Source organism: Balaenoptera physalus, assembly GCF_965194825.1.
Source record: "Balaenoptera physalus genome assembly, chromosome: 3".
NCBI classification, from domain to species: Eukaryota; Metazoa; Chordata; class Mammalia; order Artiodactyla; family Balaenopteridae; genus Balaenoptera; species Balaenoptera physalus.
In genome coordinates, this window is record NC_138890.1 from 148,611,699 (window position 1) to 148,639,580 (window position 27,882).

At 38.3% G+C, this 27,882-nt stretch overlaps 3 protein-coding genes across 9 annotated transcripts in view; 1 reads left to right on the plus strand and 2 right to left on the minus strand.

The window, feature by feature from the left end:
• Positions 1-109: 109 nt before the first annotated feature.
• Positions 110-8,292, minus strand: BRIX1 (biogenesis of ribosomes BRX1; the record flags this gene model as incomplete). Its single annotated transcript, XM_082453844.1, has 10 exons — positions 110-566; positions 811-939; positions 1,979-2,080; positions 2,210-2,260; positions 2,420-2,493; positions 2,600-2,649; positions 2,807-2,877; positions 4,451-4,494; positions 5,860-5,971; positions 8,134-8,292. 10 exons carry the CDS (start codon positions 8,290-8,292, stop codon positions 297-299), a joined length of 1,062 nt encoding a protein of 353 aa, XP_082309970.1. The 3' UTR covers positions 110-296.
• Positions 8,293-8,426: 134 nt separating this feature from the next.
• Positions 8,427-27,876, plus strand: RAD1 (RAD1 checkpoint DNA exonuclease). 7 transcript variants are annotated; one of them, XM_082453863.1, is made up of 8 exons: positions 8,427-8,565; positions 9,028-9,293; positions 10,182-10,290; positions 11,656-11,914; positions 13,640-13,738; positions 14,068-14,122; positions 22,656-22,765; positions 23,835-23,948. In XM_082453863.1, the coding sequence occupies exons 2-7, from the start codon at positions 9,099-9,101 to the stop codon at positions 22,719-22,721; spliced, it is 783 nt and encodes a 260-aa protein (XP_082309989.1). In that variant the 5' UTR covers positions 8,427-8,565; positions 9,028-9,098; the 3' UTR covers positions 22,722-22,765; positions 23,835-23,948. The 7 variants fall into 7 exon arrangements, with proteins under 7 accessions (XP_082309989.1, XP_082309986.1, XP_082309988.1 ...); XM_082453860.1 differs by lacking the exon at positions 22,656-22,765 and having other exon boundaries at positions 23,835-27,876; XM_082453862.1 differs by having other exon boundaries at positions 22,656-23,951.
• Positions 19,244-27,882, minus strand: part of TTC23L (tetratricopeptide repeat domain 23 like) — a 58,106-nt gene continuing 49,467 nt past the window's right edge. The window contains exon 13 of the mRNA XM_082453897.1: positions 19,244-19,327. Within this exon, the coding sequence (XP_082310023.1) occupies positions 19,276-19,327 (52 nt within the window). The 3' untranslated portion in view covers positions 19,244-19,275. The remainder of the gene's footprint in view (positions 19,328-27,882) is intronic.

Sequence of the window (27,882 nt, forward strand, 5' to 3'; positions counted from 1 at the left end):
GAATTTCAGCTTTGCTAAACTCAAAATTTTAATCCAAGAGAGCAGGCCTAAACCTTAAGTGTGCTAAGTTTTTAATAATACAAACAAGCTTTGAAAAGAAAAACAGAAATTAAGTGCTGAGTTCTGGTGATACTTTATTTAGAAATACATAGGACCCCCCCAAAGCCACAAAATCTTAATTTTTCTCTTTTAAATGTCACACTAGTTAGATATAAGGTCGTCCCGAATAATAAATGTATTTACCCATTGAACATAAAATAAATATAAAACTGAGAACAAATTAGTTATCCATTGATTCATTTTGCATTCCCACAGTTCATCTTCTGTTTCATTTTCCTTTGCCTTTTATAAATCCTCTTCTTTCTTGCTTTCAAATCTACTTTTGGCTCTGGTTTTACCCACTGTATTTCTATCGGCTTTTCCTCAGCTGGTGTAACAAAAACATCTGCAGTGGGATCATGGGGAAGAATAGTCTTTGGTTGTTTCTTTCTCAGCTTCTGCACGTCTTTCACTTGCTGTTTCTCTCTGTATTTTGCAGCTGTGATGGATCTTATGACACGCCGATGCTAGAAACAAAAAAATATTAAAGGTGCTTTTGAAATAAAAATAAACATTTTATATATGGCAAGGACATTCACTTATGAACCCTACTTCCCTTCACCCTGCGTCATCAAAAAAAAAAGCAATTTGTAAGACTGTATGCAGCAAAAACCAAATTCAGTTTCACAGTTAACAGAACAGTTACTTGACAGAATTATTTTGGCCCAAGAGTTCTGGGACATCGAGGACCACTGAACAAAAACAGCTTACCATGTTTGGTGACTGGTAGTGAGGATTTTCATACAAAGTTGGTCCTCCAAAACTTCCCTGGAAAATCTTTATGAGATTTAAGACAAAACGGGGTCCTATTTCTACAAGAGCAGCATCTTCTTCTATGATCTTTAATAAAAAGGAAACATTTCATTTTGGTTTGGATATACTACTCCTAAAATGTATAGAGGCTATATCCTCATTACAAATGTGCCTAAAATAACTGACAACCAATGAAGTTAAGGTGGAAGTGAAACTTGGCAAGTGTCAAATCATCAATACTTTCTGAAATACATTACTGGTTACAGGTAGTTGTCATAGGAAAATATAAATGCTTTTTCAGTGTGTATTTAAAATTGAGTCACTTCAATTTGGTCTGTATCTTGCTTCTCACAATGCGTGTCTTCTTGAAAAATTGTGGTTAAATGAATATTTAAAACTGCAACCATGATAACAAAACGTATTAAAGCACCCTATGGGGCACTCTTTCAAAATTTAAATCAACCCCTAAATTGTTTTTATAAATGTAATTCAAATTAGATTAAAAGGTAGATAAAAAGACATTGGCAAAATTTATTTTTGAATGGTTACTGACTGTGGAATTAAGAGGCAACTTCTGAACTACAAATATTACTATAGTTGGTTAAGGTATGCCTGCCCTCAGGGGTTAAGAAGGGGATATGTTTAACTCACATTGCAAAGTAACCAGTGTAACAACAACATGCAGAAAAGAGCCCAGTTCACTTCATGAGCTGTCTGAAATTTTGCCTTGCTGCTCTCTTCTACCTCTCCACAGATTTCCGGAATCACCTCTCCTCCTGGATGAATCACTGTATGACTCATCTAACAGTTCTCACTGAATGCTTTCTACAGGGGTCATGTTTCCCAAGTCTTAAACCTCTCCTCACCCCTGGTAGATTCGAACCTCTTGGGAGAGAAACTTATATTTTACTCAATATATAGTAGCTTGTTAGAAAATCCATACACCATATTAGCTGACAGCCATGAACCTAAGTTATGAGATAAAGGTTATTTACTGCAAGTCTGTGGGGAAAAGAAAGCCATGTAAAAGAAAAGAAAAGAATTTATCATTTGCATTTTCCATATCTATAAAAACAATATATCCTAATTTATTTCAAAGTATAATTAAAAGTTAATTAAAGCTAACCTGAAAGTTCCGAAACCATATCCTATTATCCAAAATAGTGAACGTAAACACATGGTCCACAAATGGTTGACTTTTGGGATGATACCGTGGTGTACTAAAGATCTAGTGGGAAAAAGGACACATTAGTTCTGTATTCTATGACATACCATGTGTGCTTTAGATAGCTAAGTTAAAAGGAAGACACTCATTTATAATATTTTACTAAAAATAGTTTCTAGTAAAGATATTTACCTGAATTAAGAGTTCTTTTAACAAAGCAAAATGTGGTAATTCATCAAAAGCCTATAAAAATAGAGTGAACATATTACTTGACAACATTAGTTTTGTTTATAATTGTTTGTGTTTTTATATTAACTAAATTGAATTATACAACTATATCCACCAAAAACCAACCATGCAAAGTAAGAAAATTAGACCTCATACACTAAATGAGAAACTTACAGGATCAAAAGACAAGAGGGGCCGAGAACCTTTCAAACAGTTTCCAGTCATCTTTAGCTCAGCTAGGGTATGAACTAAAAAAATTATAACAGCAACAAAAATAGTTATAACTTTCGCATGATTATCCCAAAAGATTATTTTCAATTTTCTCACAAAAAGTTTTAAATTGAGTCAACTTACTATTTTGAACAAGGAATTTAGCAGATGGTCCATGAGGTGAATTTGAAAGCCTAAAAAATATAAAAGCTTTTTCAACTAATTAAAATTTAGAACATAGTAAAAGCTTACTACTTTACTTTACTTTACTTTAAAATTCAGTTTAAAAGACACCATAATGTGCTAATAATATTCACATATTCTCTAATCTTATTTAATACATTCTCTTACCACATATAGAGATCTTGTTTTTTCTTAGCTTCAAAATAGATACATTTATTGCAGTTTTTTATTTCACAAACCTAAATGGAGCAAAGTATAGAAAAATGAAGTGGATAATAAAAATAAGATTTAAAGCAATTCAATGCAATGAATATTTAGATGCCTCCAAAAATACTTAAGCAGGTTAATAGGCTACAAAGGTCTAAATCAAGGTAAATTTATTCATGGAAACGTTTAAAGTTCCTCTTATGTGTTCTGTCCAAGGTAAACTGTGCTCTGCCCACCTCTTTGGTGGAAGCAGCTACTCTTTCTGGCCTAGCATTTTTACTGGCCTCCCTTGGGGAACCTCTTCTTCTGACCATGGTCCTGTGTACAAACTACGAAGATTTAAAACAAATGCCCCAGGGATAAAGCACATTACAATTAGCCTCACCAACTGTAGAAAAATACAGTACTTACAGAACCAAAAACATCCTTTATAATGGTTACTTTGATTTTTAACTCTTTAGCTTTTCGATTTTAAGCTCAAGAAATTTGTTTTTTCTTCCTCATCTGTACTACCATTTCTGTGATTTGGTTCTGTAAAATCACTAAGGAGTTGGTGAAAGGCATGTATACAAAACCTATTTCAAGTTGAATTAAACTTCAACATCTTAAAGATTTACAAAGTCACAACTGAGAAATATACAAAAGCAATAAAAGGAATGAAGTCCTATATTATTGTAGTGTTCATAAACTAATACATATACACTACCTGAGGCTTAAAGAATTCTTCAGTCCAATGCTTTTGTTCCTTACTGATCTTACAATAAACACAACTACACACTAAGTTGTGAGCTTTAGTTGCTGGCAACCCACATCCTGTTTATTTCTCCTATCGTCACTTGAAATTATACTACTTGTTTAGGGCCTGTCTCCCCCATTAGAATGTAAGCTCCATGATGACAGGGACGTTTTTTTAAACACTGTTTCTATAGAATAATGCCACGATAGAGCAGCACTTCAAAAATTTGTGCTAAATGAATAACAGAGGCCTTTCTAGTAGCTAAAGAGAATTATCTTAAAACAATTCTAAGTTTTAAAAGAAAATCTGCTCTGAAAACGCAAGTTTAGTCTTCAACAATACTTTGAAAATTTAACATATTACTAGTTTGTAATATCTTAAGAGCAAATATCACATGCACCGCTTTTAAAACTGGCAAAATACTTTTCAATGAGTTTTTTAAAACATTTAATGGGCTTTTAATTTTATTTACGTTGATAATTTTTATGAGTACCTACTATGAATTTAGCACTGTACTAGACATAATGAGAAAAAAAAAGAATGAGATAATCCTTGTCCTCAAGAAATTTCAGTATGCTTGTTGAGAGAAGACAAATATAAGAATGATCAAGAAATAATATATACTGAAGCACTAAACTTTGTGAAATAGACAATGAGCACTATAAAAATTTAAAAGGCAGATAATTAATTAAAAAATTAAAAAATTTAAAAGGCAGATAATTAAAATTTGCATATCTTATACAAAACAACTTAAAAGTCACTGAATAACTGACTTATTTTTTAAATGAACTATTTCTAGTGTTCCAAATATTGTGTTCCTAAATACAATGTTGCTAGAATATTTTACTTTAATTAATTTCTAAAATTACCTCGTTAATCACAAATAACTTATCTTTACGATCCATTTTAGTATCTATAAAAAGAAAAAAAGGTAAGTAAACAAAAAATTTCGAAGCTACTTCAATCAAATCACACATACTTTCTAGGAAATTAAATATTAAGTATTTTTATAATCTTCAGTTTAAATGAGATTTTATTAATCTTCAAAATGATTAGACCTGAAAACACATGACCTCTTTAAAAATCTTGTTCTTTTGAAATGTAAAAATGAGTGATTAAACATAGTCCTCAAGAATTATAAAGCTCTAAGCAGTGTCTCTTACTTGTGTACAGACATACCTCAGAGATGCTGCCAGTTCGGTTCCAGACTACCACAACAAAGCGAATATCGCAACAAAGCGAGTCACACAAATTTTTTTGGTTTCCCAGTGCATATAAATGTTACGTTTATACTATACTGCAGTCTGTTAAGTGTACAGTAGCATTATGTCTGAAAAAACAACGTACATACCTTAACTTAAAAATACTTTAGTGCTAAAAAATGCTAACAGTGAAAGAGTTTGAAATATTGCAAGAATTACCAAAATGTGACACAGACACAAAGTGAGCAAATAAATGCCACTGAAAAAATGGCACCAAGAAACTCGTTTGACGCAGGGTTGCCACAAACATTCAAATGGGGGGGAAATGCAATAAAGCGAAGCGCAATAAAAAGAGGTATGCCTGAATTCTATGAATCCCTTTCAAAAATGGGAAAATTCTCACAAACCACATTTAGAGCTCATAAATTAAAATTCTCTCATTATTTTCAGAGACCTGAAGATGTAACAGCAGACCTCAGTTTGAGAAACACTGGTCTAAAGAACTAAGTTATTACCTAGAATTAAAACCAAATGCACCTCCCAACACAGGCACAAAAACACCTGCATGAGGGCGCTGTCACAGTTATAAACCCCAAACTAGATGTTCTTCACTTGCCTGTAAGATACCCCATTACTAAAAAGAAAAGCTTGGCACTTAGGAGTAGACTGAGTCCCAACTTGAAGGTGCTTGAAATCCTACTCCTGGCCCATTAAGTTTTTTAATAAAAAGTTTTTTTAAATGCAGAAAGCAATACATGGCAGTCCCGAATCATTTAGAAGGACAAACCAGCTCATGACCTCTGAGAACATTACACTGAAGGCATTCCTGGACTTTAAGAAATGTTTTGCTAGTTGGGATATCTGTTTAAGAAAGTGAAGAGAATGTTCAATGAATTTTGCAAAGAATTTCTAACAAAATATTAATTGGAAAAATCTTGGCAATGAACAGATACACTTCTGAGAAGTCATGGTTCTTTACCTGACATGCTGAACGAACGAAGTGTGACTCGAAGTGAAAACATATAAACAGGCAAGTTTACAAACACAAAGTTTTAAAGTATACGATGTAAAGGTACCTGCTTTAGAATGAGGCATCAACATTCTCAAGTCTTGCATTAAATGTCTTGTTCTGAAATTTATTCCTCTAGAAGAAAAGATGAGAATCCGTTCCTTATTTTTCCACTTGCCCTAAAGAAAAAAAAGTGAGATGAATTTTAACATTTCATAGTGAATCTATCTTGTTTGTTTGTTTACAGATAAAGCTTCCAAGTAGCAAGCCAAACAATCCTGACCTTAACCTTTAATTCAATATCTCTGTAGCACTCACTGACCCCAGCTGCTACCCAGAAATCTCCTTGACTTCCCTTCTTTTTGTTTTTCATCTTCAATCTCTCCAATTCCTCCTCCTGACTCTAAAGATTCTTTCTTAGCCCTCTTTTTTATTTCTGATCTCTTCAGGACAGAGTTCTCATAATCATTCTCACACCTTTGATTGTCAACTAACTCTACAGAAAGGTAAGGAACTCTTTCTAGCCCTAATAATCCAAGTATCTGGTTTACCTCAAATTCAACTCTAGAATACCAACCCTTAAAATCCGGTAAATTTCCTTGCTATTTATTTTTCTGATGATGTCACCATCATTTCAGTCCCCCACGCTTTGACTCTTCTGTTTGCCCTTGTTCTCTCATATCATAAGCACTAGTAAATTCTATCAATCTCTCTTTGCAGCAACTTAGTCCTCTCCTAGTGATACTGCCTTCAAGCTTCAGATTCTTAATCTCATATCAATTGCAAATCTTCTAAATGCTGGTCTTTCCAGTCAGAAGCTCCTCCAACAGACAAGGCAGGCTACCACCTACATGCTCCAATCACATCTTTACCTTCCAGGGTTTTCTAAACAAAGTCCAAAATGACACAGCTTTAACACTGGATTCTAAAATACATCTATATTTCTACCTCACTATTGCCCCAAATAAACCCTACACTTTAGCCAATTTGGCCGTACTTTTTAAACTGTCAGCATTTCGTCCACTTCAACACCTTTGATTAGCTTTTTTCTCTCTCTCGCTTTCTCCCTCTTATATTGTTCCCTCTCATTTCTGAATATCAGAATTTTGCCCTTACCTTGGGATCCAGCTCAAAGGCTAAATCCTTCATGATCCCTTACCTGGTTATCCTAAAGTAATCTTTATCTCTTGCATTTCAGTAATATTTTTTATATTGTGACTCAGATCATAGCTACTATCATATTTCTTTCTAGCTCTTAAAGGGAAGAGTGAGAACACTAACATTTACAGAAAATCTACAAGAAGTCCGGCTTATTTTTCACAAAAAGTAAATCACATTTTCTTGCTCTTAATTTGCAGGTGAGCAAAGAGTTCAAAACGTCCCTGATAATTAATATCAGGGCTAGAATTCAAGCTCAACTTTCATTACTAAAAGCTAACTCCTTTCCCAGTGCTTGCCACTCCACCACAAAGGGTCATTTATCTATCACTCACTACGTGGTAGACAGAGGTCTATGCTAAGTTTGGGAGCGGGGGGAGACAGAAATTAAGAAATCAAACACAATTCTTGTCTCCACAGTATCTGATCTAGCTTACAGAGCTCTCAGTTGAATGAAAGTTAAGCCCAACAACTTGTGTTCACCTCCTTCTGAATAAAAACCATCAACTCATATGAGTTCTTAGTTTTCTTCTAAACTCCAACATGTTAGGAGGAAGTGGTCATGTTCTAGTTTTGCAATCCCAAAGCAGGGGAAACCTAACTTCTTACGTGCCTGGCACGTTAAAACTTTGTCGAATATACGTAAAGGTCATACTATCTACTCCAGTTTTCGTTACCCCTTAAGAGTTAAAGATCAAACAAGTCAAAATCATAGTCCCAAAGGAGAGCAACTTTTAAACGACCGCATAACAAGCTTCAGGATCCCTAACTGACCGCAAGCTCATGACGGCAGAATGTGGAATTCTGGAAGGGATTCACTGGAATTCATCACTGGAAGGGATATACTCGAGAGCGAGAAACAACTTTAGGGAAAAAGTACTATCCTCCAACGACAACAAAAAATGGAGTAACTGGAAGACCAAACACTGTAACTGAGCCCCCGTTAAGTCGCTTCCTGTGAGCCGGGTAAGAGCTCAGAAGTCCGCCCTGTTGCTCAGCCCGCAGCCTCCAAGACTGCGGCCACGTGCACGAGGGTTAAATGTAAACGCGGTAGCGGACCCCGCCGGGAGACATGGGACCGAGCTCCCGAAACACCCCTGCAACTCGCAAACCCGCAGAGCCATCATGTGGTAAGCAGCCCCAACGAAGGCGCGTGAAGCCACGGCCGCAGAGCCTCCTCTACCTTGCAAACCGGGCCTGGGATACGATCTCTCTCTTCCTCCTCCGCCTCCTCTGCTACGTCGCTCGGCTTAGCAGGCGGCTTAGCATCTTTTTCGTTTCTTTTTAGCTTTTTCGCCTGAAACGCTGGGCCTCCACGCCGTTTCCTCTTCGTCACCGCCATCTTGCTCCCCGCCTTCACTCTGGGCCTTCCTTCCGGCTCGGCCGCTCGCTCCTCTTTCCCATCTCTATGGTCCCGGGGCTCGGCTCGGCCGTCCTCCTCCTGCTCTATGGTGCCTCTTTCCCGTCTCTGTGGTACGGCTCGCTCGGCTCTCTAGGCCTCGTCTATCTCTGTGGTGACGGTGGCCGAGCTGGTCGGCCCATCTGAAAAGAGTGGCGGGAGTTGCGCCACTTCTTCCCCAGTTTTCCGGGAGCTGCGTCCTGGCCCGGCGCAAAGGTAACGTTTGGGTGCTCGGGATCCCGAGACTAGTAAGCGAGTGCCGTGGGCCGGTGAGCCGCGCTGTCTAGGACTCTTCGAGGACCTTCCGAGGACTCAAGCCCGCCCCTCTATCGCATGTTCTGTTAGGAGTAAGGTTGGAGGCGCGGACACCTCAAAACCGACCCAGGGGATACGTAGCCCCAGTTTGGTTGAAGCTGGCCCCGAATGACCGTGTTAGTTGGCCTATTTTTATCCTTCCTAACTTTTCGTGTGTTACTGTCTCCTTAGTAAAGACGACGAAACCGTAGCTTACAGACAGTAATTTCCCCCCAAGTTAGAGACAGTTAAGTGGCAGAGGTGGGGTTCAATCCCTTCTCCGCCGAGTTCAACGTCTAGGCCTCTTGCACTCGGCTCAACGCCGGTTGAAATCAGGGGCCTCGTCAGCACTGACGCGGAGTTTTATCTGTCGCATCTCATCAGGTGTTTCGTGACCCCGCGGGAGCGGGTGTTGGCCCCTGGAGCATCCCTCGGGGCCGAATGCGCCGCGGACCATGCCCTTCCTAACGCAGCAGATCCCAGATGAGAATGATTACAGCTTAGTGGCCAGCCTTGACAACGTCAGGAATCTCTCCACTATCTTGAAGGCCATTCATTTCCGAGAACATGCCACGTGTTTCGCTACTAAAAATGGAATCAAGGTTACAGTGGAAAACGCAAAGTGTGTGCAAGCAAATGCTTTTATTCAGGTATGGAAGTAGGCACCTTTAAGCCTGTGACATATGATATTCTTCACCCAGCTCAATGAATGCCGAGGGTCTTAATAGACATCATTTAAGTTAGAGAACAAAATATCATTAGTTGAATTATTTTTCTCTTCTGGTAACAAATTCTTTCCCCATCGTGTTTTACAGAGATAATGGTTAATAATAATAATGTCTAAAATATATTAAGCTAAACTATAGGCGAGCACTTTTCTGAGTGTTTTATATGTTGCCAACAGTCCTGCAGCTGGCAAGTGGCATAGTTGGGATGAGAACCCAGAACACTTGTTTCCATAGTATGTGCTCTTTTGCACTACCTTCCTATTATTAATGTTTTTCCTTGTATTGGTTATAATCTATTTGTTCTTACAAAGTAATATTTGTATGGTTCAGATAGGATTTCAGATTTAATTCAGGATTTTTTTAGCACACCTCAGTGCACAGTGTGACCTCAGGCACAGAGGGATAAATAAGACATGGTTCCTGTCCTCAAAAGAAATTGAAAACCGGTATGACTCATGCGGTGTCTGTTTGGCTGTTTTCCAAATGACCTTCGCCGAAATGATGGGCACAAAACGGAGACAAGGGAGGGTCATGTGGAGGATAGTTTAGCTCCAAGAGGCTAGATGAAGGACCTTTCATAAAGTTTCGCACGGGACTGAAATCAGTTACACCTTCAACTGTTGAGTAGCAGTATTCTAATGGATCACAATTGAAAAAGTTTAAGATGTTCTGATTGATAATCAGAAATTATTTTCATGGGGTTAGCACAATATTGTTATTTTAAAAACATATAAAGTGAAATCTAGAACCTTATCTGTGAGTTTTCATTCTTTAATGTATATACATTTTCACATTTACTTTTTTTCATAGGCTGGAATATTTCAAGAGTTTCGAGTTCAAGAAGAGTCTGTTACTTTTCGAATTAATTTAACTGTCCTTTTAGACTGTTTATCTATTTTTGGATCAAACCCTATGCCAGGTGAACTATTTTATTATCATTATAACAACATAAAAGCATACAGAATGGTCAGAAAAATACAGGCAAAGTTATTAGAATATAAGTAATATAAACATTTGTTTAGAAAATTGCCAATTCATTTTTCATTTGCCACAATCATGGATTCTGATTTTTCACAGTATTAATAGAAAGTGTGCTTACGGTTCTTTTCATATTTGCAAAAGTATTTACATTCATCTTTGTTTTAATTTATTAAGCTTTTAGGATTTTAAATTTGAACTAATCAAAAGAAGACTTTGAACATGTCTTAAATATCTTTAACATTGAGAAATATGTTTTAATTGCTTCTTTTTTCTAACTTGTCTAGAATTACAGTTAGTGGCAGAAAAAATAGATACCAATTGTCCTGACTCCCAGTTTACTGTGTTCGAAATTTGTTTGCTTTTTTTCTTTAATCCCTGTTTATAAATTATGTTTATTTTCTTAAATGCTTTCCTTTAAAATATTTATATATTTTTAGGAATAGTGAATTTGGTTGCTCTAGATATAAAACAACAAGGAATCCCTAGAAGAATGATTTTTTATTTCATAGGAAAGGAATCTGGATATTTGCTAGGGAAAATTCAGTTATGGTCTTCTAGAAAATATATTTTAATTTTGTAATGACAATTCCATTATTATTGGAATTGGTTAAAATTATATTTTCTAATGCAGTGTTCCCCAGCTGGTTTTCCATAAAAGCATCTGCCTTCCCCCATTCCTCACTGTGGTTCTCCACCCAGTAAGGAAGAGGAACTAGAGTGTCCTGTCATATTCCTCCTCCTCTCTAGTGGTTTGCAGAGGTAAAACCCTAACCACCAGTAACCATCCTTTTTCTCCCAATTAGACCTTAAAACTTGAGGAAATGTAAAGACTCTCTCCCAATAGAAAAGGTTGGAAGGGTCCTTATCACAGTGAATACACTGATGTTATAGTAAGACAATACATCAAAGCAATACATCGTTGCACAAATTGAACCTTCACGAATAGCATAGCCTATTCCACAACAGTTATTACATGCAGTATTGGACCATATAGATTCTCCATCCTGAAGTTGTATATACATAATCAACTAACTATTTCTGAGGTGTTTTTTGGCAAACTGGAAAACAATTTCAAAGAGTTACATTACATTTTGTTCCCAATTTTTTACAGTTATTTTTGGAATTGTCTACAGACAGCTGTAGACATCAGGGAAGATGGGATCCCTTCTTATAAGGATATACATACATATATGCTAGAAATGGACAGGATAAAATATTCTTGAGGAGTTTTAGGCATCATGTGAGGAGAAGCTGAACCCAGAGCTATAAGCTAAGCCCCGAGTATGATTTGCTTCCATTGCAGGGACTTTAACTGCACTTAGGATGTGTTACCAAGGTTATGGTTACCCTTTGATGCTATTTCTGGAAGAAGGAGGAGTGGTGACAGTCTGTAAAATCAATACTCAGGAGCCTGAGGAGACTCTGGATTTCGATTTCTGCAGCACCAATGTCATTAATAAAATTATTCTGCAGTCAGAGGGACTCCGTGAAGCATTTTCCGAATTGGATATGACAAGTGAGGTCCTGCAGATCACCATGTCTCCAGATAAACCTTATTTCAGGTACTTGAAAGCAGTACAGTTATAGTTAATGTAGTTTACTCCATCTCCCTACTTACACATTTGCTTAGGAGGTCTTTTCATTGTTGTACTACTTACTGTTGTAGATAGGTTGCATCGTGAGGAAAATTGGGCTTAAACTTTTGGAAAAGGTGTTTGTAGTGTACGGTATCTCATTTTCTTTCCTTTCAAGTTCGTACAGGATGCAAAAGGAAATAGGTGTCTTCTATACATGGTTCATTCACTAAGTATCTATTGATCACCTACTGTGTGCATATTTGCCTTATTAAGCACTACAGGAATGAACAGCTTAAAATCAAGGTGACAAGGATATATGTGAAACAGCTCAGAGGGAACAAAATTACATTCCATTAAGTTCCAAAATAATATACATAAATACTTAGGGAACCAGCACTTAGGCAGGAATGGTCAAGGTGAGCTTCCTAAGAGAGGGCAATTTTCATCAGGAATACAGTGTCAGAAACTATCAAGCTGCTTCTCATGTTTTGACCCAACAAATTATGAAATGGCAAAACTCTTTTCACGACCAGAATCAATTTAGAGAGAGAATTTAAATGTCTTCTCTTTTGAAATATTTCAGAATATTAAAGAGTAAAGGAGTTAAATACATATAGTATGAGAGGTGTAACTGTTCTTTTTGTATCTACTTTAGAAGAACTGCAGGCCTTTGTCATAGGTTAGGCAGTTAAAAATTTGGCTCAAGATTGGTTAAAATATTAATCAAAATGGAAATCAGTGGAACCCTACTTAAGCAGTGATATGAATTAAACTTCCAGGCACTTAAACAGAGTATTCCAGAGGCTCCCCATCTAAACGATCTCTCAGCACGAGTAACTAGGTGGATCATGATCTCTTTCATCTCCCGTATAGGAAGTTATTGGATGGTGGGGAACTGGAAGTTGAAATATTTTTTTTTGGATACGTTAAACTTGAGGAGCCTGTGACACTAGGGAGTAGTTGGATATACAGAGCTAGAGCTCAGGAGATCAGTCTAGACTGGAAATTTAGATCTGGGAGCCATCAGCATGGCTGGGCATGGACAACATAGCTGAGAGAAAGAGGTGATGTTAGAAGAGAGAAAAGACGGATCCTGGGGAGAGCCAGCACCTAGGTCTTTATCACCGTGCTCATATAGTCTCATCCACACGTTAACCCCAAAGCAAATGATCAGTAAGTTCATGCAGGTTAAGTAAACGTATAAACATTCATAAATTGTCTACAAACTGCTGATATTACCAAGCAAAGAAAACCATAAAACAGCCTGAAGAACAGTCTGGGATACAGAAAAGCCCTAATTGCTTGGTGGGGCAGTAGAGACAGGGAACAGGACCCCAGGCTTGCAGTTGATGAAGATCAGGGTCTTCTGTCACTCCTCAGCTCTCTCCTGTTATATGGTTCTGATTTCAGGAGGAGGAAAGGACAATATCAGAGTAGAATTCAGGTAATGAAATTGAGGCAAATCCCTATGGATTCCTTATGTGACTGGCTTTTTTCAAAGCCATTTATTAGTTGCTAGCTCTCCTGTACTCCCACAGCATCCTACAGGAATCTTTATTATGTAATTGTTATAGTGTCTTGTCAACAGGTGTTTACATACCTGTTTCACTCACCAGAATGAGCTTCTTAAGGAAGTGTTTTCTTATTTGGATCCTAATGTGGCTTATTGTTGGACCAATGAATAAATGAGTTGCTCATTTTCTACTATAGGTTATCTACTTTTGGGAATGCAGGAAGCTCCCACCTTGACTATCCCAAAGATTCTGATTTGATGGAATCATTTCACTGTAATCAGACCCAGGTCAACAGGTCAGTTCTTAATATAGAGGTTGCCATTGGTGATGAAGTTGAGGTTAAATACCACATTTCTATGAAATAAATTTTTTAAAACTTTCAATGTATAGATAAAAGTATAGCATTAAGAAAAATAAACAGGTTGCTGAGTTGGGGATTTTGGATTGCAATAGTGGATGAAATTTTTAAAATGAAGAGAAAATACTAGCAAATTGGACAAGTATTTGATTTTATTCTTATATTTGCTACTTGGTAGTTCTTGGCTAATTTTTGTCCTTTACGTGGAATTATGAGCACTGCTTTAAGTGTGTCTAAATAACAGCTTTTTATTTATTTTTCTACAGATACAAGATTTCTTTACTGAAACCCTCTACAAAGGCATTAGTCCTATCTTGTAAGGTATCTATTCGAACAGATAACCGAGGATTCCTCTCATTACAGTATATGATTAGAAATGAAGATGGACAAATATGTTTTGTAGAATATTACTGCTGTCCCGATGAAGAAGTTCCTGAATCTTAGTCTTAAGTATGGCAAGCCACTGTGCTATTTATGTACACATTCATGATTGGTCATGTTCTCATTCTGAGTGCAGCACTCTTTGTGATTTCTTATTGGATTTTCTAAGGGGAAGAAGCATGGAAGAGATAGGAGCTAAGTTCCTGCCCCCTAATAGTTGCTGCGTATTTTATAAGTAATGTTTTCATGTAGTCAGATTATCCAGTACTGGACTAGCCTGTGGTTCTGTCTTTTGAACTCATGGGAATCGTTATGAGCCAAGATGAGTAAGTTTTATGTTTTATTCTACTTAAGCAGGACATTCCAAGAGTCTAAAACTTTAAAGTTTGATGAAGCCATATCTGAAATGTTCTTTTATTTATTTACTGTTAGAAAAAGCAATGGCATACGGGCATCCCTCCCTAGTTGGAATTCTGGAGAATCTGTCTTAAAGCAGTGGTTCTCAGAGTGTTGTGCCTAGATCACCTGGAAACTTGTCAGTAACTCTGGGGGTGGGCCAGCAATCTGCAGTTTAAAAAGCTTCCCCCCAGGAGATTCTGATAAGTGCTCAAGTTTGAGAACCACTGTTTTAAAGGATACTTTTTAAAAAATAGTCTTTAATTGCATTGAAGTGACTGCTTTTAACTGTGATTTCTTCACAAATGTTCTGAAGTTTAGGCTTCGTCAAACAAGTCTGAATAATTATATGATTTATTTTTCAAGTGTACATTTTGAAGACATCTGTGAACAGGCTATAAAACAGTCTTCAGAGTTACAGATTTTCATCTTGTTCTGAAAACTGTTCAGTGTAGTAAGTACTTATTAGATACCTTCTATTTGCCTATAAGAGTTTCTCAATCAAACCAAGGTGTACAAAACCATGTATTAAGTGATTTTATACTTTCTTAGGTAGTTTTCAATGAAATAATTTTTGTGGTATGTAGGTTAAGAAAATATAAGACTAAATTATCTAACTTGTTTTCTATTAGAAAAAGTATATAACTAAAATGAAGTTTCTGCACCATGCGACAACAGCTCAGTGTCTCTCAGTGGCCAGGCACTTTTGGCCTTCGGAGAGTATTTCAGCAAAGCACTTCAGGGAAAAGCTCCTCCAGAACATTATGTAGGCACTGCTCCCAGGCACGTGTACAATTTGTGCAATTCTGGGTGTCTAGTCCAGGGTGAGTACCTGATAACTAATAAATCTTCCAGGCAATCTCAGGGTGCCCAGCTGTTACAAAAGAAGTTGGAGTTTTGTAAAGTATAGTATATGTTTGAGAAGGAAATGATTAAATCTACTAAATGTCCAAATATTTTTTTGTCTGGATAAACACAAGATCAAAACAAGTCTAAAACATAATTATGAAAATATTTAATCAGTGAACGTTTCAAGGACTACAGTTTTCCTTTAAATTTAAAATAGGGTGGTTGTTTTTTTCTTCATTGGCATGTCTAGAACCTAGGATGCAATAATATTTGTTAGGTGAAAGAACCTCCACTTTCAGATTATTAGTCACTATTTAATTCCATTATTTAGGTTTGAATTTATTTTGACCTAATGTATTTTTTTTCAAGTTGAACCTATAAAGAATTTAAAACATGTATCAACTTAATAAGACTTTTTTGCACATTTAAGACTATTATTTTAGCCGCACGTATCTTGAGTTATTTAGAATTCAGAAACTAATGAATTTAATTCTTTCTAAATCACCCTGACATCAAGGTGTGACCTAATAAAGAACTTTCGTTTTATGTGCTCTATTTGTCTAGTTTAACTTTGTTCAAGTTCCTATGAAAGACCACTAGGGGGAGCAGTTCCTCAGGCAGAGCAGGATGCTTTGGTGTCTACAAATTCAGTTCATGTGTCACGTATAGAAGACTATGATCTTATTTTTAAGATTATCTTTGCCTTTTTGAAGTTTATCTCATATTCTTTCCAGTAAAATTGTGCTTACCAGGAATAGGTAGGTAATATTTTTTCCGTTTTTTAATTCGTTTATTCCCTACTTGATGATGATGTGTTTCCACCTAGAATGAATGATTCAAAACAATAAAAATAAAATGATTTGTTAAATTCTATTGTTCTAATAAAAACAAGTCTTGTAACATAATCATTTTTACAAGAAGCCACAGGATTTCTGTGGTGCTATCAAGTAGTCCTGCTAAGAATTAGTTACAGTTGCTGAAAGGGCAGCATTTGGCGTTCCCTATAGCTTAGGGTGAGGGGTTTTCAGAACAGTGTAGACTCCCTGCTCCCCTTCCTGTCTTCACACTGCTGGCCCTTGTCCCCACGTGAAACAAGAGCTGTTGGGCGCTGAGAAATGAGGGAGATTGTATAGTATTTTCTCTTCTCCCAAGTATGTATGAGTAGTGTTTTTATACACGCGTCAGGTTACGTGCGCCCCTGCGGCAGGCAGTTGGCAGCTCTACCGTGGATTTCTCACTCCAGCAGTGGACAGCTCGTGCTCTAATCAGAAACGCCACGGGCGGCTGTTACAGGTGTTTCTGGCATCCATATCTTAGTCACGGCCAGAAGTTTTGGTAATTAGCAGAGTAAATGTTTGAAGTAGGTTTTCTTTTGGAAATTAATAGCTCACTGATCATTATAATAGCTAATAGTAGTGGCTCTCATTGGTAAAACTAGAGGTATTCAGGATATGTGAACTAAATTATTTCAGAGTAGTTCCCCATCCTTGCATGGAAAGGATACAAGAATCTAGTGAGGCCTGTATGTAGCTTGTACCCTTAAGGCCTGGTGTATAAGGCTTGACCCCCCCCAAATGGTCTTACTTCCCGCCATTTTGTCCAAAGATTGCCGGTTGCTTGTTGCTGAATGGATTAGGACAATCCCTTCTCTGGAATATTGTCAGGTTTGCCTTAAGTGGACCTTTCATGGAAAGTGGTGGGTAAACTGCCGAAACAGAGAAGTAAGGCTTCACTGAGCTTATGAAACAGGTTGCATAAACTCTTTGCATGCTTGCTAATGAACGTTTATTAAAATTTGTATGTGGGACAGTTGATCTGGGCTTGATTTTTTTTTTTACTACCTTCTTATCTACCTCAAATTTCAGTGGCCAGTAGCTAATTTAAAAGAATGTAAAAGTTGTATATGACCTTATTGACTAGGTCAGCTAGAAACATCAGGTGTTTGATTGGACTGTTATCCAGATTGCTGCTTCCCACTGAATGAGTTTAGAAAGTAGTTTAGTTCTCATCTACAGTCTGCCAAGAGTGAAACTTTGTAGTAAGTTGTGTTGTGCTGAACATTTCCAATGTAGTTTCTTAAAACGTAGGGATTTCACAAAATAGTAAAATTTTAAAACTTTTGGAACCAAAATAGGTGACAACTTTCTATTTTGTCAGATATGAGGATATTAAAACTATAACTACCATTCATTATTACTACCATTTCATAAAACATTTTAAAGTCAAAATCTCAGAGAGTGGACAGTTAGCAATTTTATACTGTCAATAAAGAAAAACTGGAAATATTAAAAATAATTTCAAATGAAACAAGAGGGTTACACCATAACATTTTATTTTACAGTGCTATACTTTGTGCTCTTGTTTTCTGTATATAGGTTTGTCAGTTTGGAGATGTTAAGATTTTGGAGTCTCACAAAATAGTAAAATTTTAATTTAGTGCCACCCAAAAATGGAGTCTGAATGGCCACTTCTTTCTGATACTTCGTTTTTATCACAGTTAATGTTGAAAATCCATTTTCAGCTGGATATGTGAAAATGGAAGCAACTCTTCTGAGGCTGCCTTAGTCAATTCAGAGCATTCTGGGCAAGAAGAGCAGCAGTCCCATCTCCAGACAGGGCTAAAATCTGCAGTGACCGACTGGGTGACCAGTTCATAGGCACTGCAGAAAAGGTCAATGGAATATAGGTGCCTTCAGCCAGGGCCGCAACCTGAGACCTCAGTCCTGAGTGCCAAGCTTAAAGCATTCTGGGAATCAGCTGAGGGAGAGCGGCTGCAGCCAGGAAGGAGGAAGCCTGGCAGTCCGAGGACGAGCCACTGGATTAACTAACTGGTGTATGTACTCCTGCCGCAGCAGAACGCTGCTCACTGCTGATGCCTTGGGTACTGGCTGATTATTAGGATTTACACACTGGACAAATGACTGAAATGAAAAAATACTTTCTTAAATGAAGAACCAAGATGTGGCTCTAGAAGCATTGAGTGAGTGACAGAGATGTCAGAGACAAATTCGGATCCCCAAATAAATACACATGTGTTTGAGCTCTATTAAATCAGCTCAGGTAACTGAGGAGCAATGAAAAGGGAAAAATAAAAGCTTTTTATAATATAAACTTGAATCTGATTTCTCCTTTGTCCCTGGGTACACAAAGGAATATGATTCGAGATTGCCTGTTTCCTAGACATACACTTGTTCAGGGGCTCAGGATTTTTTTTAACAACCGTGGTGAGCATTCCTTTCCTAAAACGAGCCTTTTTAATCCAGTTTGGTGGGGGCAGCGTAGTGGGATGGAAAGAGTAATCATCTGTGATTCAGAGAGTCTGCTTTATAATCACCAGATTGACCTTGAACAAATCAATTTTTTGTACCCCTGGTTTTTTCATTTATAAGAATCAAAATGGCCTTCCTGACTTCAGTAAACCAGATCAGGCCAGTGTTTCAGAAGATCAAACATTTCCTCACAAAGCAGTTTTAATGACCTCAAACAGGTTATGGCTAAAAATTCTTACAAATAGTATATTTAAATGTTTGCAAATAAACTATAATACTTAGGTATTGCAGGATTTTCTTAAAAAGAACTGAAAAGAATGAAAGTAGTTAGAAAAAGGGAAATGGAAGGTAATATGAGTCCTAGTAACATGAAAAACTAACTTAAAGCATGTGTCTAAAGATTTCTTCTCCCAAGTTACAGGATCCTGGTTTCTAATGGTTCTTGGGTACTTTACCTGTAATGCTGCTAAGTGGACCTTTTTTTTTTCCAGAGTCCTTTGTTCTGCTTTTGATTTGCCACTGCTATCAGTGTTGGTAAATATATTTTGTGGTCCAGAATTTTTGTTATTAAGGTTGGCTTTATTGTTGGCTATCCTGTGTAGAGGTTTTCTCTTTACTGTTTACGGAAGACCTAGAGCAAAGGAGAAAACCATTTGTGCATTTTTCTTGGTTCTTGCCTTCTCTCCCTCCTGCTAGCACCAATCAATCACTGCCTTATTGACCTAGAAGGCTGACCTCAGTCTGAGGCAACTATTTCACCATGTGACCATCCCCCTAAAATGCTGAGTGTGCTAATAGGCCTCCAAAATGGTACTAGAGTCTTGGGTCTTCTCCCTAAAGAACAGGGAACCTTTTGCTTGATTCAGATGGCAGGTCAAGGATATCTAGGATACATGGATTGCTTTTAATCACAGCTGAAAATTTTTATGTAATGTAGGGCCTTTTATAGTGTTCATGATTTTCAGGTGATTTCTTCTCCTGAGCACAGAGATTTACAGCCCAGAGGCGCTTAAATGCTAAAAAGAGGATCTTTCATCCCCATTTCCAGCCATTAAGATTTCCATACTCCGTTTTCTTAATACTGGAGAAGTTGGGCAAGAGTTAGAAATAATCTGGTCCAAAAGACTGATCCAGAAACCCGGTTTCTATTAAGTGTTCTTCAGTTACCTTCTATTTAGACCACAAGCCTGCAACAAGTGTGGTTTGCATAGCCCCTGTTCGAAAAAAAAAAAAATTTTGTTCCACAGAAATATGAGCTACAAAATTTTATGAGCAACTTGAGGTTTTTTTACATGCAAGTCGTCACACTGAAGACTGATTCATTCTCTACTACTGGACCATATAAAATACAGAAAGCTATCTGGCACTTTTAACTTCCTTGTCAGTAAACCAAGAGATACTGTGATTCCAAATTTGAAGAAGAAATAGGCACCAATTAAGTCAATTGCCCAGGGTCTCATAAAATCAAGGGTTGGCAAAGATCAGAGAGGGATCTCTGCTCGGCACAGCAACTAGAAATCAGCCTTGGGCCTAGTGCTCTCCCACCACAAGGTGGCACAATTCCCCTTGCCTGAAATCTTTGGTTACTGAAAGAACACTGACTTCCATATCATCATCGTCTTTGCATATAAGTAATTATATCGGACTGCCTCCTCTATGATATTATGTTTCCAGGGGCTAAGCGCTAGCTCACTTTTGAGATATTAACCAGCAAAATGTTTTCCACACCAGCGTAGTGGTAGCTTTTCACAGTTAGTAGCCCCTATCTCATTTTCCTTCATTGCCAATGGTGTAGCTAGAAGGTAATGAAGTCAAAGCCCAGGTTTCAGTTAATATGAAAACAACTTATTTATTACATGATAACCACTTTACATACATTATCTCATTTTTGCAGCGTCACCAAGAGACAGGTACTATTCTCATCCCCATCCTATGGATGAGAAAACCAGGATTACACACAGCCAGAAAATGGTGGTTCTGGGATTTGAGCAGGCTTGTCTGTCTCCAGAGCTAGAGCTCTTAACCACCATGAATCATAAAGAAAAATTAGTTCATAGGGATGTGTTGAAGTCATGTTTCTATGATCAGATAAAATAGTTCATTGGTGAGATAGTCATTGTTCAGAAAGAACTTATGTCCTAAAGTGGGGCCCAAATCCTTTACCAAACTCCACAAGTATTCTTGTACCCTCAGTTCAAACAGTGCTCTACATACCTTTTGCTTTAAATAAAACCAGACCTAAGATATATTCTCTATGGCTCTAAATAAGGTTTTATTTGCCAAAATTTAAATCACTGACCATTTTAAAAAGAATTCAGGTAAATATAAATACAGTGGCTTTTTAAAAATTAATTTGTTCCCAACATGCCAGTAGGGAAGTTTAGTATGTCAAAAGTTCTGAGAAGTCCTTCAGGAAGTAAACCTGTGTCACTTTGTTTAATTCAGTTTGGTTTCCTCCTAAACTGAGTTCTTTCACAGAGCCGTTCTTCCTCCATCCCTTGGAATCAACATTGAAATACCCTTTAGGAAGTGCTGCCCGGTACAGCTGCCTTGAAGAACTTACCATCCTTTCATACACTGCCCTCTGTCATGCCTCTGTGCTTTTGCATATAGAGTACCTTCTTCCTGTAATGTCTTCTCTTCTCCTTCTGGATGAACTGTTACTTGCCCTTCAAGAAACAACTCAAATGTAACCCTCTCTATGAAGTCTTCTCCAGCCTTCTTAGACTGTCTCTCCTTGCTGCTCTTAGTGCACTGAGACTTCTACTAGAGAATCTATATTTCACATTTTCATTATTTTTCATGTTTGTCTCTTGCACTAGATTGTTGTCTCCTTAAGAGTAATGGCCGTGTTTTATTTATCTTATTTTATTACCACCTGCAGCTCTAACTGCACTTGGCACTTAGTAGGAGCTCACCAGATAAATCTGTTGAAGGACTGTTGAGGAAAGTGAGGCTCAGAATGTTTAAGCAACTTAAGGTTACATTGCTATTTCATAGCAGAGTTGGGACTCACACACAAGGCGCCTTGACTCAAGGTATACCGCTCTTTCACTGGGCATGAATAGCAAATTTGTGGCAGAAGTGTAGCTCTTCCCCCACCCATGCCCCATGACAGACAATAATAAACCAAGCTCCACCAAACCCAGCCTTTTGCTCTGGAACTTCAGGCATCACTCCAGGAAACCACTACCAGCGTGGGCCCAGGAGGTAAAATATACTTGTTCTCCTTGCCCTATTCCACGCTATACCTCCTGTCAATCTGTTTTTGCGGGCATGGCGGAGTGGCTGTTGATTGTAGAGTTCCCCCAGTGCTCTGCTAGAGACCAGGCACCCTGAGCTGGCTCTTTGTGGCTTCGCAGCCTCTGTTCCCCTTCAGGGAGACCCTGGGCGGGGGGAGCTAAATGCTCCTAAATGTTCACTTCTCTATCTGCCCCGGTGTTGCCAGCCATTCCTAGAATCCTGATTTGGAAAAGCCACTGCCCCTTGGCACCTGGATATTAGAGCAGATTTTGCTCCCCACCCACTCATACACCAAGGTTTGGCAAATATTTTCTCTTTTAATTTTGTAGAGGCAGTGTTAGAATATTTACTAGTGATAGGAAAGAATATGAATGCAGCAGCCTGGAAACAATCTAGTTTATGGGTCATAAATTTCATCACTAAGGTCTTGCCCAAGACTGGTTTGGCTGACACAAAATTTACTGAGTGTATCACCTGTTCTCCTACTTAACTGCAGTTCTCTCTGGAAATAATCACCCCAAATCCTCCTTTTCCACCCTGCTTTTCTTTGGCTTTCTCTCCCCATCCCCTCAGCCCAGAAAAGGCTATTTTTGTTCACATGACCAAGAAGACGGTAGATCACTAATAGGTTAATGGGCATTGAGGCACCTTCCCTCTTCCCCCTCCTATAAAGAGAAAAGGATGGTTTTCCTTGCTCCTTCTATTGTCTCCTACAGCTTAAGACCTATCAAAAGTTATACCAAAATAAGTTTTCTGCATGCAGCTGTCCTAGAGGTGTCTAACAAGGACAAAGATGAGGCTCATGCTCCGTGCCGTCACACTTCTGGTAAGTCTGGGTGACGGGCTACAGCTGCAACACTAGCTAATACTTACAGAGCACTCACCATATACCAAACACCATGCGAAGTGCTTTGTGTGAATAATCTCATTTACTCTCTATTATCTCTCCATATTATAGATGCTATTCTAATCCTCATTAGAGAAAACTGAGGCTTAGGATAACTTGCCCTACGGCACACAGAAAGTAGAGGGGCCTGGATTCAGACACAGGTCTGTCTGACTCTAAAGTCCGTGACCTTGACTACTGTATTCTAACAGTTAGAACTGTCCAGTAATGGAAAGGGCCACCTGGACAGGTAATGAGTGAGTTCCTGATTTGAGGAGGTGTTTAAACAGGTACTGGACAAACAGTAATCTTAAAACTCTGTGCTACCAGCACAGCTCACTCTAATGTCAGGGATGATTTCCTGTTTGCCTGTATGGCTGCTTATTAGTCATCATTATCATCATCACCTCTAATTAGCACACACTATGTGTCAGGCATCTTTCTGAGGAGTTGTACTTAACATTAACTCATTAACTCATTTATGAAGTAGGTATTATTATCCCCATTTTATAGGTGAGAAAACTGAGAAATAAAGTGACTTGTGACAAGCTCACCCAGCTAATAAATAAACTGATTGTAACTCAGGCATCTGGCTCTAGTCCATTCCCTTAACACTACATTATATTGTCTCAATATTTGACATGTATGTGATACTCTTTTTAAAATTTTATTCTTTTTTATTATCAGAGGTATAATACATATTTGTTGTTTAAAAAAAAAGTCAAATAATATACATTATTTCAACACAAGTTGAAAGTCCTCCATAATTCCATACCCCAGAGATTACTGTTACCCTCCTTAATTATATAGTTACGTATATTTATGGGTTATACTATATATAATACTAATATCTATTTGTGTGTGTGTTTTTACCTCTAACAATATATCTGGGATATTTTTCCATGAGTCTTCAAAGCTCTACTTCATGCTTTTGAATGACCATATTATATAATTTATGTTTTACATTCCATAATCTGACCCCAATTTATCTTTCCAAACTCATCTCCAGCACGTTCCTACTCAGGTACCTCCAGCTACAACAACTCAAGGCCACTTGCTTCTCCTCAGAAATACCAAGTCTCTCCAGGCCACTATGCTGTTGTCTGTGCTACTTGAAATGCCCTCCTCTGGCTTTTCTACCTGTTGATGTTTTACTTTTCTTTGAACACCCAGCCACCTGCCTGCTGCATACACACTGTCTCCACCTACATTTCCAGCCCTACAATTTATTACTTGTCCTCTGTTTATATTTCTATTAAAGCTTTACTACAGACTAACTTGTAATCTGGTCATGTGTGTCTGTTTTCTTGAAAGGACTGTATCTTAAACATCTTAGTATTTCTAGAGCTTAGAGGGAGGTTGATATGTAAATGATTAAAACTGAAGTCCATTTGTGATTTAGGTAAAAGTCAGACTAAACAATCTCAAAGTTTACTTCCAAATCTGAGATTTTCTGTGCCTTTTCTTTACACTGAAATCTTATTTGAGGCCCTTGCAACTAACATTTAACCTTGGAAACCAACTCCTATTTCATGGGGCCAGTTCTGCTTTCACTTCTTTGCAGAGGCTTCAAAAGCCAAGAATTTGGGCTCTTGGCAATGAAAGTTCGGTGAATGTTGTCACTGGGTTTCCAGAGGAGGTGGGGTAGAAAGCACAAGAGCACATCAGGAAACTAGCAGAGTTCCAGGACATCTGGGATTGATTATTCCAGCAAGATGCTCAAGCCAAGAGAACAATTCCTGTACTGGGTTTTTTGTGGGGTTTTTTGTTTGGTGGTAGTGGTGGTGTTGTTTGACATCTGGGCTTTGGCAGCCACGCCTATGGCTTTGCTCAGCAATTCTTGAGGAATGAGCTATGAGCTTGTTTCAGGGCTCACATCTTACTGACTGGACTTCTGCTACAGCAGAGTCCTTCAAAAGACTCTTCTTTTCCCCTTACATGTGCTTTCTTGGTAGGTGTAGGTCTCATTGTCATTTACAGAGAGAAGAATTAGCCTCCGAGAACCAAAAGAAACTCATACTACCTGGGGTCTGAATTGGGTTATACCAATGCTTCCTAATTTCTCCTCCTCCTATCATTCTTTTCAAATCATGGACAAGGAACCAGGAACAGTAAAAAAAAACTCGAGGGAAAAGCAACCTCAAGCTACTGAGGAAATGGATTCACTCCAGCTATTCTGAAGTCTCTCTTTTTAAATACAAGCTGAGTAGAACTTTTGTTCCAGTTTTGAGGACACATGCATTTCTTGTCTGAAGTTACATGTTTTGTACTTTTAGTTTCATTATTATTACCTTCAGTGTACAAAATGTACTTTAGATATGTTCAAAGATTCAAATTCTCAATCTAATTCTCAAACATACAAACATATTGTAATACTGCCCAACGATCAATCACAGTTAGGATTTCAAATATTCTGACCTATTACCCTGGAAGCAAAAGGCATGTACTGCAGAAGAAGGGGGAAGGAAATGTGTTTTGCTAACATTCATTGAGTACATATTCTGCCAGGCACTGGCCTATGCATGTTATATTTGTTATTTTATTGAAAACTCACAACGACTCTATGTCATATGCTATTATTTGCATTTTAGTGATGGAGAAACCAAGGCTCAGAGGTTAAGTGGTTTTTCCAAGGTCATATACTTATTAAGTGGCAGAGGCAGGTTTAAGATGACAGGGCTGACTCCAGTAATATATACTCTTTACCCATCACTCTTAATATAAAATAATAATAGCGTGATATATAGAAGCTTCTTATCGAAACATTCTGACCTATTATCTCCAGCATCTCAGAAAGATAATTCTTCTTCTTATTTTATTCTTATGCCAACATTTATTGAGTACTTAAGACCTGTCAGGCCCTGATCTAAGTGCTGTATTATATGTGATCTTATTATTTCTCAGAAAATCCACTTTTTGAGGAAGGTACTGTTATTTCACTGATGAATAAAGGTGCTGAGAGAGGTTAAGTAAGTTCACCTAGGTCAGAGAGCCTGATTTAAAATCCAGACAGCCTGCCTTCAGAGAGTAAGCTACATTGCCCACGGAGAGCACATTCTGGAGTTAGAGAGACCTGGGTTCCCATCCCAGCTCTGCCTCCTCCTGGGTAATTCAACTTGAACATATCTGTCCTCAGTTCCCCCATATGTAAAACGAGGTTCTGGGGACTTGCCGGCTGATCAGGTGTCCCCATATGCAGTCTCAAATTCCTCAAAAGTCAGAATCCCTATTATGTAGTGAAAGGCAGTGTATTTTTGAACTATGACAGACCTGGGTTCAAATCCTACCACACTTAGCAGCTAGATGATTTTAAACAAGATATTCAAACTTTCTGAGTCTCAGTTTCATCACCTGAACATGTAAGATAAAAATACCTACCAAGGGCTTCCCTGGTGGCGCAGTGGTTGAGAATCTGCCTGCCAATGCAGGGGACATGGGTTCGAGCCCTGGTCTGGGAGGATCCCACATGCCGCGGAGCAACTAGGCCCATGAGCCACAACTACTGAGCCTGCGCGTCTGGAGCCTGTGCTCCGCAACAAGAGAGGCCGCGATAGTGAGAGGCCCGCGCACCACGATGAAGAGTGGCCCCCGCTTGCCACAACTAGAGAAAGCCCTCGCAGAGAAACAAAGACCCAACACAGCCAAAAATAAATAAATAAAATAAAATAAGGTACCACTTACTTTAAAAAACAAAAAAACAAAAAAAACAACCTACCAAATAGGGTTATTTATGAATCAGAAATAATATATGTATGTTACAATATCAGGGGATTGGAAGAAGTTCTACCTTATAGTTATTATTAATACTGTTATGGTTACTGACTAAGAAAACATACTTTCATATACACCAGCAGGCAGAGGGCAAAGTTCCCCATATACCCTCCTACCGTGGGCATCACTGAGAGAGGCTAGAGAATGTTCTCTCCTGGGTGAGATCAAGCAGGAGACAGTCTGCTGTTGGGCCTCCTGTAGGTGTGACTCTGACTGAGGTGGATGGGGACACGATGGGCTGATGTATTCTCTGTGCTCATCTTGTCCCCCCCCCCGCCAGCCAGCATAGTGAGAAAGTACTAACTGTGAGCCACCTCCAGTGAAATGCAATCAGAGTCCTAACTCTCACCCCATAATGACACCCCTCTTTGTCAGAGGGCTCTAAGGGGAAAGCACATGGCCTTTAGAGTCACACTTGCTTGGGTCCAAACCTCCAAGACTTAAGTGATTTAGGCATGTTCTTTTATAGAACATCAGGCCCCCTTCTGTCAAACTAGAGCTATCATGTAGGGTATTTGTAAAAATTAAATACTTTATGAATAGGATCTAGCTCAGTTTTAGGGATTTAGTGTACACTCAACAAAAGAGAACAGTTCAGGATCAATATCATTCTGAGATGAACAAACAGCAGTGATGTGCCAAGGGTCAAGAAGGGGGCAGGTCTACACAAAACACTCTTTGGCTGAAATTTTAAACATTTTTTAAGAAGAATCTGAAGAGCCTCTTTTATTTTTAACTTTGGAGACAACCGTTTCCCCGCAAAAGTTGCCTTATGTTTAGGGACTTAGATATTGTGTGTTTAGCAAGAAAGATAAGTTTAACGTATTCACTTACTTTTTTTTCTGGTCGTGCCCCCGGCTTGTAGGATCTTAGTTCCCCCACCAGGGATGGAACCCAGGCTCTCACCAGTGAAAGCATGGAGTCCTAACCACTGGACCGCCAGGGAATTCCTTCACTTGCTTTGTTATAAACCCAATTTGTATCTCTCACAAGCTGTTAGCTGAAACAGTCTTGTAGGACTTGGTTATAATGCTCAGCATTGAAAGAGACATAAATACTAAATAATATTGCAGCAGACCCCTGTAACATCGGGTTCTGAGAGACTACTAGAAATTGACTAGGTACCTCCAGTTTAGGATTTGGCCAGATCCATAGTACAGGTTGGCATTTTGCCTTACTAACAAGAATAACAGGTGAATCACCCCTAAATGAATGAATCTGGGTGAGGCCAAGCTATCCATATATCCACATTGGAGAGCTGGTTGATGATCAGGGTCAGAACTTAC

Coding starts and splice junctions, on each gene's coding strand:
- RAD1 (XM_082453860.1), top strand. CDS start 9,099: ATGCCCTTCCTAACGCAGCAGATCCCAGATGAGAATGATTACAGCTTA. Junction 10,291..11,655: donor TGGATCAAACCCTATGCCAG/GTGAACTATTTT, acceptor CTTCCATTGCAG/GGACTTTAACTGCACTTAGG. Junction 13,739..14,067: donor AATCAGACCCAGGTCAACAG/GTCAGTTCTTAA, acceptor ATTTTTCTACAG/ATACAAGATTTCTTTACTGA.